General features: G+C 41.9%; 1 protein-coding gene across 1 annotated transcript in view; it reads left to right on the top strand.

The window, feature by feature from the left end:
* Nucleotides 1-16410, top strand: part of LOC116044855 (zinc finger protein GLI2-like) — a 73338-nt gene that overhangs the window by 1877 nt on the left and 55051 nt on the right. The window contains exon 2 of the mRNA XM_031292411.2: nt 10937-11043. Coding sequence (XP_031148271.2) covers nt 10950-11043 — 94 coding nt within the window. The 5' untranslated portion in view covers nt 10937-10949. The remainder of the gene's footprint in view (nt 1-10936; nt 11044-16410) is intronic.

Raw genomic sequence — 16410 nt, 5'->3', positions numbered from 1 at the left:
AGGAGCTTTAATTCAAATTGCTAAAAAAGATTTTAACTGCACCGTGTGGCAATTAAAGAGCAAATTTAGACAGAAAAAAGAAATTAAGATTCTTTAAAGTTGATCATTTTTCTCATAAATCTGCTCAACTAGTGCAAAACCATTTAGTCTTAAATTTAACTTTGATATTCCAGTAATTTAAAGTTTAAAAATACCAATCATTCTCTGGATCAAGCTTCTTAAATGTAGGGATTTGCTGCTTTTCTCTGTTTTTATAATCATAGTAAATTAAATATTTCTGGGACTGTTGTTTGAACAAAATCATACATTTAAAGATGTCACCTTTAAGGTCTGGAAAATCACTGCTATTTTAAAATTAACAATCAGTCATTTATGAAACAAGTTGCAGAAATCGTCACTTTTTTAATCTCAGGCCGTTGACCTTTTGGGACACTTCCTCTGCTGTGTTATGGTTTTATATTGAGGTGGGTTACACTGTTTGTTTTCCTCCCTGACCCCTGCTAATCACTTTCAGAGGACCACGTTGACAGCCGTGACACACAAGGCCAGCGTGTAGAAATAGAGAGAAGTCATAGAGTCATAAATTCTTAAATTTAAATCATGTCAAAAATTCTGAGCTCTGCAAACATTTACTCTGAAACTCGGGTCACTTTTTCCAGCAGATCTCAGATAACACGAGCAACTTCCTCCGACAGAGGAGAGCAGCTCTTAGGCAGCCGCGATTACACATGATGAAAACAGAGCCGGGTTTAATGCAACGGCATCTCACACAGACCCAGAGACATCAGAAATCAAAGGTCCAGGGGCCGCAGAGGGCCTGTAGTTCCTCCTCTTTGCTGTGTAGCTGCAGCTCTTTGGGAACCAGCTTTGATGCGTCTGTTAATTAACTCCTGAAGGGGCCGCGGCAACGCCACGATCAGGCCTGACAGCCGCTGAGGCGAGCAGGGGAGTCCATGCATGTATGTGTGTATGTGTGAATTTCAAGGGCGGATGTAAAGCAAGCCCCACGCTGTGAGGAGAGACGCCCGCGATGGCATTTTGACACGTAGAGAAAAGGAATGATGTGGTGTTTGTGACGGCAGAAGCTGCAGAGTGAAAACAAGCCGCAGCATCAGCCAACGGGATGGCTTTGCTGTTTTTTCTTCCCCTGAAATTATTTAACATGTGGTGTCCCAGCGGGGACATGTGGAATTCTTTAGCAATCAATCCCCCCTCTGCTGCTGCTTTCCATGAGCTCAATCGGACCCTGAGGTCAGGAGGAATCTGTGCGGCCCCCGGAGGCCCCTTCTTCTCCTTTTCCTTTCCCCAGGAAGCAGGGGCCGTGGACAGACTTCATCCAGGGGGCCTCTGCAGGTCTGTGACACACTGTTAGTGACGGGGCCTCAGCGGGTCGCTGGCTGTTAGCTTTCAAGTGCTGCTGGTTGACGAACATCCAGTCTGACTCTTTAGACCGGACCACTCTATCTATCTATCTATCTATCTATCTATCTATCTATCAATCTATCAATCTATCAATCTATCTATCTATCTATCTATCACTTTAGCACACACAGATCAGCTCTAGGTTGAAGCACAATAACCACAAGGGTCCACGTGACGTAATTGTTATCATCTGCACATGTCAACCAGGGACTATATGCTGCAAAAAAATGTCCGTTTATGTTCTGACACTGTGAAGTTACAGAGTCAACTCTTTTGACTGCATTAAGCTTTGCAGGTGTTCATGTTATTGTGTCCATACCCTGCAGGCAGGCATGTGCACACCAGTGGTGACGCAGAGCAGCAGGGAGTTTCCCATGATGCTTCATTCAGGACCTAATGTCATGATGCCGGACACTTATTCCCTCTGAACACTCACACTGTTAAGTCCCTACTCCTACTGCTACTATTCATGAAAGGTGGAAAGTCAAGTTTAGGCATGTCACTATGGGCTGTGTGTGTTTTAGGATTGCATTGTGGAAATTAGCTTCCAAAAGCTGCTATGAAAACAGAAAAACAACCAAAGCGACTTTAAACTTTAAGCAAGACTTTAGAGTCCAAGAGTTCGTCCTCTGCACGGTGTGACAGTGTTCGGTAAACTTTGGGGGATATTTTGGGTGTGACTCAAAATTACACAATTAATTTCTTTGCTCATTAACAGTTTTACTAAATGAATCCACTTTAAATAATTTAAATCTGCCTTATTGGGTTTCGTGCAACATGTAAATGGTTGTTCCGAGGACAGACAGCATGTCAAACTTAATTTCTAGGAATTAAATCGGTGAAATCCGTTTGTTGTAGTGTGCATCTCTCAGGTATGACAGTATGGATGTGGAGTGAACACGTTGGTATGGAAAAAAGTGAGAAGGGAAGACTTACTGTAGGTGTTGTTGGATAAAAGGAGCCATCCAGGCGGTGGAGAGGAAGTCTGTGGTCCAAACTGTGGCTGTAAAACAGCGAGTGGCCGCTCCATTTGGCCGAGGGTCAGGGATCAAAGCAGCTGGTCAACCTCGGCGGACTTCACACTGTCAGCAGGCAGAGCTGGGGACACACATATGGCAGGAAACATGAGAGCTGGGAAAGAAGATTTTTGGCCTTTAACTGACAAGTAAAATGGTTTGGTGTTGGGCTCAGGGAGGCTCTGACAAGATTGATTTGACGCTGCAAGAATGAAAGCATGCTCCTCATACCTGCAGTGTTTTGGTGGAGTATTCTGTAGGTTAACCTCAAGCTCTAAACTGCTTTATTCATGCTGGAGATCCACAGATACGATATAAAATAAACAACTAGTTGTGTTTTCTTTCTGCTGTCACACATATTTAAGTTGCTTTAATTTTATTTTAATATAGGTGTACAGCATCACTGTCAAGCTGTTCTGTGGGGGGAATGAACAAAGATATAATCTGTGTTGGCAGATTTGTAATATTACAGCATCAGGAGTGAAAAACGTGATCCCTCGTTTTGCCTGAGTTCTGTGACTTTCCAACAACAAATGCTGGAAACAGTCCCTTCAGACCTACAAACCAAAACTGCTAACTTGGTCCTGTTACTACTAGATTACATGTTTATTCATGGGACCTGTCTCACAGTAAGGGAGTGTTTTTACTCACTCCCTCCCTAACAGAGTTCATTTCAAACCATAAAGTCATAAATTGGTATCTAATTCTTAGAGCTTCACATGAAAACACGACATGACAGAGTGAATATTGCAGTTTAGGGCTGCAACTAAAGGAATGAAGGCGATGTCTTTAAATTTCTTGTTTTATCCGAACAAAAGTACAAAACCCAAATACATTCAATAATTCAATTGGAATAAAATAGAGCAGAGAAAAGCTACACAATGCTTGCAGTGAATGTTTGATATTTTAGTTGATAAATTACCCTAACAATGGCGTGATCAACCAAACTGCTGGCGGTTAGTTTTCTGTCGACTGACTGATTAATCAGTTAACTGTTTCAGCAGCACTAACGCAGTTGCAGCCAAAAAACATGAGGTCATTAAGAGGAGTCGTGCAGTGCGTCTGCATGCAATGTGAAATAAAACATGCTTCTGTCCACAAAGATGAACAAATGACTGACAAAAAATTAGGGCTGCTTCCTCTGAGTCGATAAGTCGACTAATTGGCTGTTTTGGTCTTAGTCGACTAAGATTTCTTTAGTCTATTAGTCATTTTTTATGCTTTTTTCATGCTGAATGACTTCTTTCCAAGAAACGTCTGAGCACATCTCTGGTAAACACAAAGTTAAAGTGGTGCTTTTGCTTGATTCTTTGTGGAGAAACTCAGTTTTTCAGATCTTTCCATTAAATCAACTAATTGATTAGTCGAATGAGAATATCTTTAATCGAGCACAGCCCTAGAAGACACAGTGGCATGACGTTGAGGAGAGTAATATAGTGGGCAAAAAGCACAAAAAATATGAGTACAAGATGCACTGCTGGCCGCCTGCAGCCTCACAGGAAGCATGAAGCCCTGCTGCTGCAGGAAACAGTGAGGTCAGGCTGTGCTGTGGCACACAGGTGGGAGCAGCGCTGCGTTTCTGCTTCTGAACTCAGCTGCCACATCTGTTTGCTGTTGGCGAGGGCAGGAGGAGATCAGCCACAGGATATTGAACATCCAGGCAGAGGGTTGTGAAGCAGAACAGGCTGCTTCCCAAGTCTCTTCTTTGATATCTCCTCGCTCCTCGCTTGAACCAGAAGTCGCTCTGGCCCTCCTTCTCGAAGGCCGTCTCAAAGCTCTTATTCCTGCCATGAGGAGCGAGGATGGAGGATGGAGGAGGGATCTCTGAGGAGCTATGAGCAAGGATACATGAGAGAAGCCTTCCTGGAAGCTGTGCAGCTGAAAGCTGTTGCTAACTCTGCCCATACAGCTGACAAATTCACGTGACACTTCTGAGGAAAGGACGTCTCATCCCTCTAAAAACACATTTCCTTGTTTCCTCTCTCCTTGCATGATTTCCTTGCATCTCTCCCATGCTTCCTCGGTGGGACAGACTTAGACGCGATGAAGGGAAGCAAGTGAACGACCTGGGATGTACCCAGTTATCATTCACTCTGCTTTTTCTTTTCTCCCCTGTGTGTTTCTTTTCATCAGCTAAAGAGTAACGCACAAGAGGCTTCTTCATATGCGGCGCCTCGTGGGAACACTTCTCCCCTGTGCTCTGTTTTTAGATTTCAGATTTGGGGTCTCGTTGCCTCTCTTGAAGTTAAGAGGAACAAGTCTGGAAAGTCGGTATAAATTCAAATGTCACTGTTAGCCTCTATTTGTACGTCCGCTGCTCGCACAATAAACAACCCCCTCCGGTTCGGAGCTGTATTCTATTTAAGACTTGCCACCGACCTGGGCTTCTTTTACGGGATAGCTATTATTCAAAGGAGAATAGGTGTAGGGCCCGACTATAAATTCCAGAAAGTGGCCCTTCGAACGGGGTACGGCGCCAAGGAATTGACTGCATGCTCTGTGATTTTACTCTGGTACGCTGTGACCTTTTGAGTCGAGACACAGTCGTTTGTTTGCTTGACAAGAGCTGCTCTAATAATTCAGGGGGACAGCGGCTGCTGGTAATATTCAGTGATGAGCCAAAGTCTACTCGTAAGCCAGCTACACCTAGAAGGCAGAGGCATTTGTTTTCCTGATGCAGGAAATACCCTCTTACCGCAGGACACTTGATTTCTGCGAGGAATTAATCCTCATCATGTGTGTCACTGAGTGTCTGCGGGGTAAAGTTAATTTACACAGAGTCACAGATGTTATTCTGGGATGACTTACCTTGATATGTCAGGGTGTACTCCACATGCTGCACGGACAGCCTCCCTTGCAGCTCCTGCAGAAGAAAAACAACAAAATGATGTAAAAGTATATAGAAGATCATGATTTATAACACTGCAAAACGTATACATTTACATTGTGCAGAAACAATGTTGTATACATGTTCAAATTCATGTAAAAGCACATAGGAGGAGGTCAAAATTCCTTAGTTAGTTGAAGTAAAACAAACAAAAAAACATACTTGTGACTATGGTGCAGAAATAATATTGAATAATGTTCAAACTCATGTAAAAGCACATCGAAAAGGGTCCATATTTATAAGTTAGTGCAAGTACAATTGTCCTTTTCTGCAGACACAAACTATAGAGTGCACTACTTAAAATATTCATGCATTGTCTCAACAGTCAGGTGAGTGTTTGTGCTCCTCTCAGAGTGACTGAAAGTAATGACGTGTTGACTTAAGAGAAGGGAAAGGATGAACTGACAGAACAATTGATTTCAGCACAAAGACTTGGCAGAAAAGGGAGGGGGCCCCTCTGAAGCTGTTGTTCCCTTAAATAACTTTATTGTTAGGATCTCTTTGTTGGCTGTATTATACTCAAATGAATCATTGTGTGCTGTCTCAAAGGAGCCTCCAGCCAACAGTGGGAGGTGACGGTTAATTACACCACTAACTGAGCTGTTGACTTGCTAACGCGCCTGTTAGTAAATTCACTCTCCTGTGTGTGTCCCCGGGTCCCTGGCCTCTGTTTTTAAACATGATTTAGGAACAGATTGATATGCGTGTGAAAATTAGTAACTTAGTAACAAAATTACAAACTTGTTGTCTCGTAAATAATAGCTACAATGTAAAACGTTATGCAAAGTATAATTTAAACAAAAGACAAAGATGCTTATGTGCACAGTTATGCTCAAGAACATTTACTTTAGCAGGTTTAATGCCACTCCAGAGGAGAAAAGACTTTGTTTAGTTTAGTTGAGGTGGCTGAAATTAAGAATGAGGTCCATTTTTTGTTTTATTGTCCTGTTTACGAGGACTTAAGAGGTGCACTTTTTACTAAAATGACCTCTATTTGTGATGACTTCTTCTGGCTGGATGATTATAAAAAATATAAGTTGTGCTTCAAGAAAGGAACTTTTTTTTAATTATTTTTTTGGCCATTTTTAGGCCTCACAGGACAGCTGAAGACATGAACGGCGAGAGAGGGGGAATGACATGCAGCAAAGGGCCGTAGGTTGGAGACGAACCTGCAGCCGCTGCGTCTACCTCTATATAAATATGTGCGCCTGCTCTACCAGCTGAGCTAACCCAGCTACAAGAAAGGAGGTTTTACACAGCAGATTTTATTCGCCAAGCTCGGGAGAGAAGACAGAATATTTTGTTTAACAACGAGCTGTAAAACAACCTATACTTTTGTGAAATGTTTGAACACGGCAACTAAAATGTTGGCGTCTTATAAACCCATGAGGGTTTGGGCACTTTGTGTGCATGACACGGAAATAAAGAATCAATGTTACAGCTAATGTTACATGAGGACAAAAGTTCCTCGCTGATGTTACTTTCCACCAACTACAACAGTAAAATTCTGCTTTTACATTAAAGCATGAGTAATAATCATCTAATGATAGAATATATAATAGTGGTTAACCCTAACCCTAAACAGTCACAAAATACTTTTAATACTTTACCTACATTTTTGAGACTGTCCTCCCCTGAAAAACGACTCCATAAGTCGTTTGTTCATGCAGCAATAGCGACCCATATTTACGTTTTATTGTCAGGTGGCGTTCTCTAGTGGTCGTAGTAATTAAAACGGAAGCAATCCAGGAAGTCTAAATGAGCGCCAAACTAACAAACAAACAAAGGACTTTCACCCAGGAGACCATGGTTCATGTCCCGTTTGAAAACAACAAGTAAATGGTAAGTTTTTTAGATTATTTTTTGGGATTTTCCGCCTTTAATGGACAGGACAGCTAGGTGAGAGAGAGGGGGAAGACATGCAGGATATTTTCTCAGGTTGGACTCGAACCCTGGACCTCTGCGTCGAGGCATAAGCCTCTTAGTATATGTGCGCCTGCTCTACCCACTGAGCCAACCCGGCCACAGAAGTTTTTTAAACTTACAGAACAAATTAAACTTTGTTACGTTCGGCGTCACGTGCGTAAATGGAAGTGAAGTAAGGAAAGAAATATTCTGATTTCAATCTAAACCTCAATCATTTTCTAAACCAAGTAGTTTTTGTGCCTAACCAAACTGCGACCGTTTCACAACGTTAACGACGTGTTTAAAACGGCAACTGTTACGTTTAGATATGAGGACGGAAAACGCTCGTGTGTGTTGTATTAGATGGTAGAAATAAACAACCTACTGTAAATGGTCGTATGGTTCGGAGGACTTAATGACATTCTCATGATTATATTCACATACCTTTAGAGAAATATCAGTTACTCACTGTTAAAATACTCAACATTGAGTATTTTAACAGTGTGGTATTGGTATGTCTACTTGAGGAAGGATCTGAATACTTCTTCCACCTCTGGCAGTTAACGAGTATAAACTTTGAATTTGCTGTTTCAGTGTTAGCATCACAGACTGAATTCCATCACCTCCGTTGATTTAGGATAGAGGAACATATTAAAACTATCTACATAAAAAAAACAACAACTATATACTCACAAAGAGTTAGTTTAAATGTCCTGTGAGGCTGCAGAGTGAACACCAGTCACTAAGCTGCTTAATGTGTGAACAGCAAATGTTAAGCCAGACTAATAATGATTTGCGAGCACAGACCAGAGCACTGTGAGCGTGAAAGACTGCCATTATGTGCCTCATATATCACCTTAACTACGGGAGCTGTGTGTGTGTGTGTGTGTGTGTGTGTGTGTGTGTGTGTGGGGTAAGGGACATCCCGTGAGGATTCACTCCTGGCCTCTCACACCTGTTGTACGGATTCATCTACAGCAATAAAGACAGCAGACAGAGCTGTCAGTCAGAAGCTCAGCTTTGTTAAAGAGGCTTCGGGCATTTACAAACTAAATAAACTGCTGGTTCATCAATGTGTGTGACCTACAATTTGCATTATTGGGGGGTGTTGTTACTGGGGCTGATCAGGTTCCTGAAACTACCGGTGAGTCTGTTACCAGCTATTAAAATTCAAAGAAGGGGGTCAGTTTATGTAATTTATGCACTTTTGTTTGACTATCTTTATTCGTAAAGTAGGTCTGCAACAGTAAGTGAATATATAAAAGTGAATCTGTAGATAGATTTGCATCATCTATATTTACAAAGTCAATATCTGTTTTTATCTTACTGAACAAAGCATTACGCTGCTCACAATAAAAAGGACAGAAGAAAACAAAATGGAGCTCATTTTCTGTATAATTTAAACAACACATAGGACATATATGTCAACATATCGTCCGATTTCGACAGTCAAAGGTCAAATAGATCTCAACTGAGCACATAGAGATCTGCCTTTCGGACAAATTATATACAACATAAATCTCTGTGCCATATTCAGGTTTTATCATCATAAAATTAAATAAATTGATTAATTGTTTTGTCTATAAATTATCAGAAAATAGTCAAACATACCCAAAGTCTAAATAATGTGTTGTGTTCGACCAATATTCCAAAACCTGAGGATCTTATATACGGTAAAGATTAAAATAAGAAAAGCCAGTAAGTGGACCTTTGAGTTAAACGATTAAGTGGTTATCAAAATGGTTGGCGATGAACTTTGTATTGATTGACTAATTTATTAATTGACTTATCATTTCAGCGTGACGGTAAACTATAACTACAAAGTGTAAAGGTTATTATTATCGTTATTATAATTAAATATAATAATAGTAATTTGTTTGATATAGCACCTTTTACAGACAGAGTCACAAAGTGCTTCACACAAAAGACATTTGATAAAATACAGTAGGATCAAATACAGGACAAATACAATACCAATGAAGATTAAAAGACTAAAAACCCCAAATTACAAACATGAGACAAAAGCGAGTTGAAACAAGTGTGTCTTCAGCTGCTTTCTAAAAGCGTCAACCGAGACTGCAGAACGTAAGTTAATAGGAAGGGCGTTCCACAGAGTCGGAGCTACAACTTCAAAGGAACGGTCACCTTTTAGTTTCCAAACGAGTGCGTGGGACCCCCAGTAGTCCCCGGTCAGAAGACCTGAGTCACCTGTTAGTAGTGTACGGATGGAGCAGGTCAGAGATATAAACAGGCGCCTGACCCAGCAATGCTTTATATGTAAGAACAAGAACTTTAAATTGGATCCTGAACTTCATCGGAAGCCAGTGTAACATGGATAAATATGGGGCATTGGCGCCAAAATAGCACACAATGGTTGCTACCAGATTTACTTTAGCAGGTCTTGGATCCAATCTGAGTCTTCTGCCTTCATAAAGAAACTCAAGAGTTTCGTAAATGAGCCTGAATAGAGTCTCCGAGTCTTTGAAGATAAAGTAGTATTGTTCTAACAGTTTGAGCCACAAAGCCTGTCTGAATAGCGCTTGCAGAAAGGTCAAAAGTCAAATAAACTTTGATGACATGCAAGCTAAGACCTCCCCCGTCCCCTTTAACCCCCCCAAAAAAACCTGATTGAGTCTTGAAGCACAGGGAGTTCTTGGGAAGTCAGGGAGTGGAGAGAAGTCCCTCTAAATGTTTGCTCACGGATAATCTGGTAGGTTGAGCTAAGATAAACAAGAAGCAGTGTGTAAAATTTACATTTTTCTGTTTTATTATGAACGTATGAACAGTTAGTTAGGGACTTAAGGGTTTGATAGAGGAGACTGGACAGACTATTCTGTTTTTCTTTTTACCTTTTTTTATTCTAAAAAGCATTAAATTACATTTATTTCCTCTGACACATCTAGCAGTCTTCCTCAAATATGACTAAGTGTTATCGCCTGATCTAAACAGTCAACAGTCCACTGAGGAAGACCATGACATGCAGTTAAAAGCTCCTGTTTCCGTGGTCAAGAACCATAGACTGTAAAGATAATAGACGCAGCATTTGTCAGTTGACCCAATGGATTGTGGACTTCCGTTTTGAGGCATTACCGAATTTGCATTTTGGCTGTTGCCATCTTGCAGAAGAGACCATATTTGGACACAAGGGTGGAGCTGGAGAGGATGACACCTTCCACCAAGTTTCAGGAAAATTGGGGCAGTAGTTTTTCTGTAATCCTGCTGATAGACGGACAAACTGAACTGAATCATAGCTTCCTTCGCGGAGGTAATAAAGGCCCTGATGTGATAAATATTTCCTGTACACAAATAAGATAAGATACACTTTAAAACTTTGACAATTAACGGTGTGTTTTCATGCAACAGCAGCACAGTTTTTTTTTAAGATTATTTTTTGGGGCTTTTCCCTTTATTATATAGTGACAGTGGATAGACATGAAAGGGGGAGAGAGATGGGGGATGACAAACAGCAAAGGGCAACTGGTCAGATTCGAACCAGCGCCGCTGCAGGACTCCGCCAACATGGGGCGAACGCTCTTACTGGGTGAGCTAGAGGCCGCCCCCAGCACGACGACGAGCCGTCCAAGTACTCTCAGAGTCCTGAGTGTCCTCATCTCATCCCAAATTAACACTTCCTCTCCTCAGCGCTCTGAGTGCACTCCACTCATTCAGCATTAACAGCACCTTTTGTGTTTTCTTTCACTTTTAGAGTTTGTTTGGCAATGGAGACTTCCACATCAAGAGCCTCCGAGAAAAAAGACAAGATGGACGGGAGCGGATTCCCCGACCTCCCGAAGAAACCCTCAGAGACAAGAGGTACTGTAACATGCTTCTTTAAAACTCTCTCCGGAGCAGATGTGAATGTGGTGTCCAGTGGTCTGTCGGGCCTCTCTCTGCATGCTGCTCAGCCAGGGGGCAAAGGCCGATGAAATATACATTTCAAAGATAAAGTGCCATCTTGGGAGCCAGCTCTCCTCAGGCCTGATAAGGTATGAGCAGCAGTCAGAGGTGACTTACAGTAGATGTCTGATATGAATCCTAAATAGACCCGGGTCTTAAAAGAGCATCATTAATGCCGATCGCCCCCGTATCGAGGCCTGGTGTGCTCTGTCAAGGAGTGTGGCACCATTTGAGCCCGTAAACACTGATGAATAGATAACATGACAAGACAAGAGGGGGGCCGCGGCAGGTGAGAACGAGTGTTTGTGTTGTTGAACTAAATGAAGAGTAGCACCGAGCCTCTCTGGCAGGGGAGGGACAGGCAGAAAGAGAGAGAGACTGCATGTTTTAAAGATGTCAGTGAACGTGTGATGAAAGCCTGGCATAATGAGGCTGAAAGACCTTGTTCTTACCTCCAGAGTATAAAGGCAAAAAAAAAAAAATGGCTGGGGCTGGTAGAGGTGAGGACGACACGCAGCTTCAGAGATTGACAAAGATGCAGAATGATGGGCCGCCTTTGAAATGGAAATTAAATGCGTGATTTAGTGACACTTTTACTCATTAATGAAGGACTTGGTGGCCTCCCAATATAAAGAAACACTCATTAATTGATAAAGAAGGAACAAAGCTGGGAATGGAGCCCAAAAGAAGGCATCACACCCAAAAAACAACTCTGCTTTAAAGGATAATTCTGCTTCAGTATAACCAGTATCCCAAAGAATCATTGGACAACATTAATGCAAACAGGAATGAATGTGTCCTGTAAGTAGATAGGTGGAACGGAGAGTTCATTCGTCGTCACTATCCAACAGTTAATGTTCACTTCTTTTAGCTATGACTGTTCTCTAACCTTTTAAGTTGCCTAGCTTTACTTTAACCATACGTTATCTGCCTTAAAGCATGACCTTTTTCTAAGTCTAATACCATAGTTGAGAAGATATTGTGTGTATGTAGAGGTCTCTGAGGAATGAGAAGGAGGGGTTTGACATTTGAAAGCTTGATGTTGCTTTAGCTTTATTTTTTTTGGAACAGAAACAGATATTCCTGAGCAGAAGGAGGAAAATTTCCCTCTAGGCCTTAGAGAATTAGAGAGAGCAACGAGCAAGCAGTCGTGTAGTTCGGCCTGTCAAAGCACTGACCCACATTTAAAGTACATGAGAAACCTGCACGTGAAGGTATGTTCACGGCGAATGTCCCAGGAAGTAAAGGTAAGGACGACACGAGAGGCAGAAAGAGAGACATGTCAGCGAACGTGTGATGAAAGCTCGGCATAATGAGGTTAAAAGACCTTGTTCTCCAGAACACCTCCAGAGTTTAAAAGGGATGGATTACGGGCGCAGTGGCGCAGAGGACGACGCTGACATGGATGCAGAGTGACGGGCCACTTTTGAAATGGAAATACAGCCAGTGATTTAGTGACATTTCTTCTCTTTAATGAAGAACTTGGTGGCCTGCCATGATGAAGAAATCGAACATTAATTGTTCATAAGAGAATATCAATGTAGGGCAGTTTTACATGTGGAGTTGTTTCTTCACATGTTCTTCTTCAATATTTGAACAAAGCTGAAGCGAACTCTTTGCCTCCATTGGATTAGAAGGACAGGGTGCCTCAGAGACTTTTTACGGGAACACTTTCTTCAGCAGAAAGTAGCTCCAATTAACTCTTCACAATGTGGACACTCAAATCCATGAATAACAGCAGTCTACTAAGCTATGAACGTTTTTCATTCACGCTGGTTACGCTAGCTTTGGTGCCGTCTTTTGTGCTAAGTAGAGCTAAAACAATTAGTCGTTGAATGCTTTGAAAAAGTAATTTTCAAGCAAAATATTTGATGTTTCCAGGTTTTTAAATGTGAGAATTTGCTGATTTTCTTAGTCTTACATGATAGAAAACTATTATTTCATGTAAATTTGGGGATGGATGACTACATCTATGACTGAGTATTAACGAGAGGTTAGGAAAATACATTTTGAGAATGAAATTCAAAGAAGTTTTCTGTAATATTGTGACTTTTTCTCAAAAGATTCTGGCTTTCCACACAAAATCTCTAAGTTTTTTTGAAGTTAAAGCTGGAGGAAGAAACAGTCCCTTTGACCCCGAAACTGAACCTCACTTGAACTTCAACTCTACATCCTGTTGTATATTTATATATTTGGCCATTTTCAATATCAGCTGCTGACTTTTTAATCTCCTCTCACCTAAAATAAAAAGTCCCTACATAACTCTTCCTCCCTATCAGCTCTGTGTAAGAGCCCCGCATTTTAATCTTAAAAAAACAAGAAGCTCTGATTCGCAGCCGCAGCCCGCTCCCATCACGACCAATCAGATATCAGCGAAGAGGCTCAAGCCTCAGTGCTAAAAACCACAGCCGTCTGCCACTGTGTCGAGACAGAGCAATTACTTATCGCCGTAATACGCATTATTATTCCTGTTGCCGGCTCCTGATAAGTGAATATGCAGCAGTGAGAGGGAGGCAGATGAGACAAGGTCCTTGAACCTTTAGAGCTTATTCCCAAACAAGGCGTCCGAGGGAAAACTACACAATTCTAATATACTGCTGCTGTTTTTATTGTCGGCGTATTGTTTACTGTTGGCTGCAGAATTCCTGTCACCTAAGTCATGCCCACCTCTGAGCCTCGACGCCGGCTGTATAACAGCCCGCCCTGTTTTATATTCCCGTCCCGCGTTATTTATTTAGAACAATTTCCTCTCTATCAAAGCACATGGCTAATGCCGAGTTTTAATATGTTATTTGCACATAAAAACAAGCTATTTACAGCGGTGCATGTGTGCAGAAGGGAGGAAAATGAATGGGCCCCTGCGCCCCTCTCCGATCTGTTGTATCACAGTTTAACAATCTGGATTGCTAATAGAACCATTTATCATGGAGCGGTCATTTGTTTTATGTGAACGGCCCAGGTCCCGTTCCCAGAGGCCTATGGAAATGGGGTGCGCATATAATGAAGCTCAAGTGAGAGTCACTTTGTTTAAAAAGTGGATACGCCACGCGACGAGTCAATTAGAATGGACCCAGGTGCTCCAGATGCTGCTATCTGCTCCTTTTTGATGATCAAATCCCCGTCGCCTTTCTGCTCCGTCCACCCTACATGAAATATTTTTTTTGGAGTGGAGGCTCGAAAATAAAATAAAACTCTGGCACGGTGACTTCTGGGCCCGTGTTTGGTATCATTTACCAACAGTCGGGCCCTGGCAGCGACAGTGTTTTTGGGCTGGACTTCCTTCTCCTCCCCTGGCCGAGCCCCTGACTCTGCTGGCCGGTTAATAGATTCAAATGAGCGCTTGTATTTCCTGTGACAGCACGCATCTGTCTGCTCGCACAGGCCGGCACAGCGAGCACATTCACGCCATCGCAGGGACCTTTATGATATCAAACCCATTCATAATAACCAACGGTATTTAGAGTGGAAATATTGGCGAGAAAAGAATCCACCAGCCGTTATTGATGTATGTGTCAATTCCTTGGACCTTGGAGGATTAAAGTCGCCCTGTATTAGGGAAGAAATTTCCCTCGGTTTATATACATAGAAGACATTTCTTTAAGGCTTGGTTGAAATCTGATTTGGTTAAATTTAGAGTTATTGCCTTTTCAAAAATTCATCTTTTTTTCAGGCAGTTTCATACAAAGTCCAGGAAAACACATCAAAACTAAACTTGGTCCAGATTGGTTCCCAATGCTACACAGAAATTCACCCAGGCCAGTTTGCAGAATTTAAACCTCCTTTTGGATCAGAGGAAGCCAGTAAGAGTCCAGTTTGGAGACGAGAAAACTAATTTTATAGCTGTTCTGGAGCTTCAGCAGGAGACCAAGTCGTCCTTGTAGATGTTTAAATTTCCCTTTTTTTCTCTGAGCACTTTAAGGACTTCTCGTCCATCACGTTGGCTTGAAAGTTCAGGTTCAAAGGTCATTCCTGACCATGGAAACAGCAGTTGGGGTCCATTTAGTAGCTGTTTTGGAGCTTTCAAATGAGGAAGAGTGAAGAATGAACTTTAAACTTTAAAAGCCAACGTGGATGAGAAGAGACCGAAAACAGGTATATAAATAGGGCTTGTGGTATAATATTTTCTCCACTGAATATGAAGTTTATTCTTGCCCCGACCTCGAGGTATTTTAAAAACAAAAATAATGAAAACGTGAAGCTTTGATGCAGATTTCTTTCGGATGAATATCGGAGAGGAGGCTTTGTTTGAGCCGGAGCTCGTCGTACGTTTCTCTCTCCTCTCTGTCTGTGTCGGTAAACTAGGCCAGAGGAAACTACTCGGCGCCGTTAATGATTTGATTAACTGGCTTTGGTGGCTCATGACATACATCTTCCTGAGAGTGAGTTTGTCATTCGAGAGGGAGATTGATGCGTCGCGCTCAGCGTCCCAGCACCCCCGAATCCCTCCCTCCATGCCTCCCTGCAGCCTCCCAGATCTTTCTGCTGAGTCTGGCTGCTCCGCAGGGATGGACCCTAAGTATTTAGCACCTCCTAGGCTGCCCCGGGGCATTCTGGGTGGGGGGTGGGGGGAAGGAAGACCTTAACAGGCTAAACAGACACACATCTGAGAACATCTTTCAGCTGCATGAGGTGTAGAACTGAAATTAAATCGATTCATCTTTTAGTCCATCAAAAGAAACAATTCTCGAAATATTTTAATATAAAAAACACGGCCTAGATGTTCAGCATGAACCACGTCCAACATATAGAGAGTAAAGCTGCAAATATACTCACACTCACACTGCATTGTGGAAATGTTGAATCTTTTTAATCCAAATCACCTCACAAGTGCTAATAAATAAGTGTGTTTTTAGTCAGGGGAGAAAAACCCCAAACTTTGGCAGTATAATGCTTTGTTTTTAGTCCATGAAGACGCTTAAAGACATTCAGAAAGATCACAGGCATCTCGTACATTGATCTACAAAAAGTAATGCACTGTAATTCGTATGTTTTCCACGTATTTGTTTTAGGAGGAGATCGGGGCGGTGATTGGGTCTCAAACGACAGGATTTTCACTCTGGGGGCCGGTGTTCCTGTTTTACTTACACACGGTGTACGTGTATATTATTTTAACCCAACCACAAATGTTTTTCTAATCCCAACCAGTTGTTTTGGTGACTTAATTTGAAATCAACCAACCATGGCAACTATCTGCTGATTCCAGCCTCTTAAGTGTGAGGATTTGATGCTTTATATCATTTTAAACTGAATATATTTGCATTATCAGACAAAGCAAGACTTTTG

The sequence above is a fragment of the Sander lucioperca genome, chromosome 24 (genome assembly GCF_008315115.2).
Source record: "Sander lucioperca isolate FBNREF2018 chromosome 24, SLUC_FBN_1.2, whole genome shotgun sequence".
Lineage (NCBI taxonomy): Eukaryota > Metazoa > Chordata > Actinopteri > Perciformes > Percidae > Sander > Sander lucioperca.
This window is presented reverse-complemented; position numbering and strand designations above follow the sequence as displayed.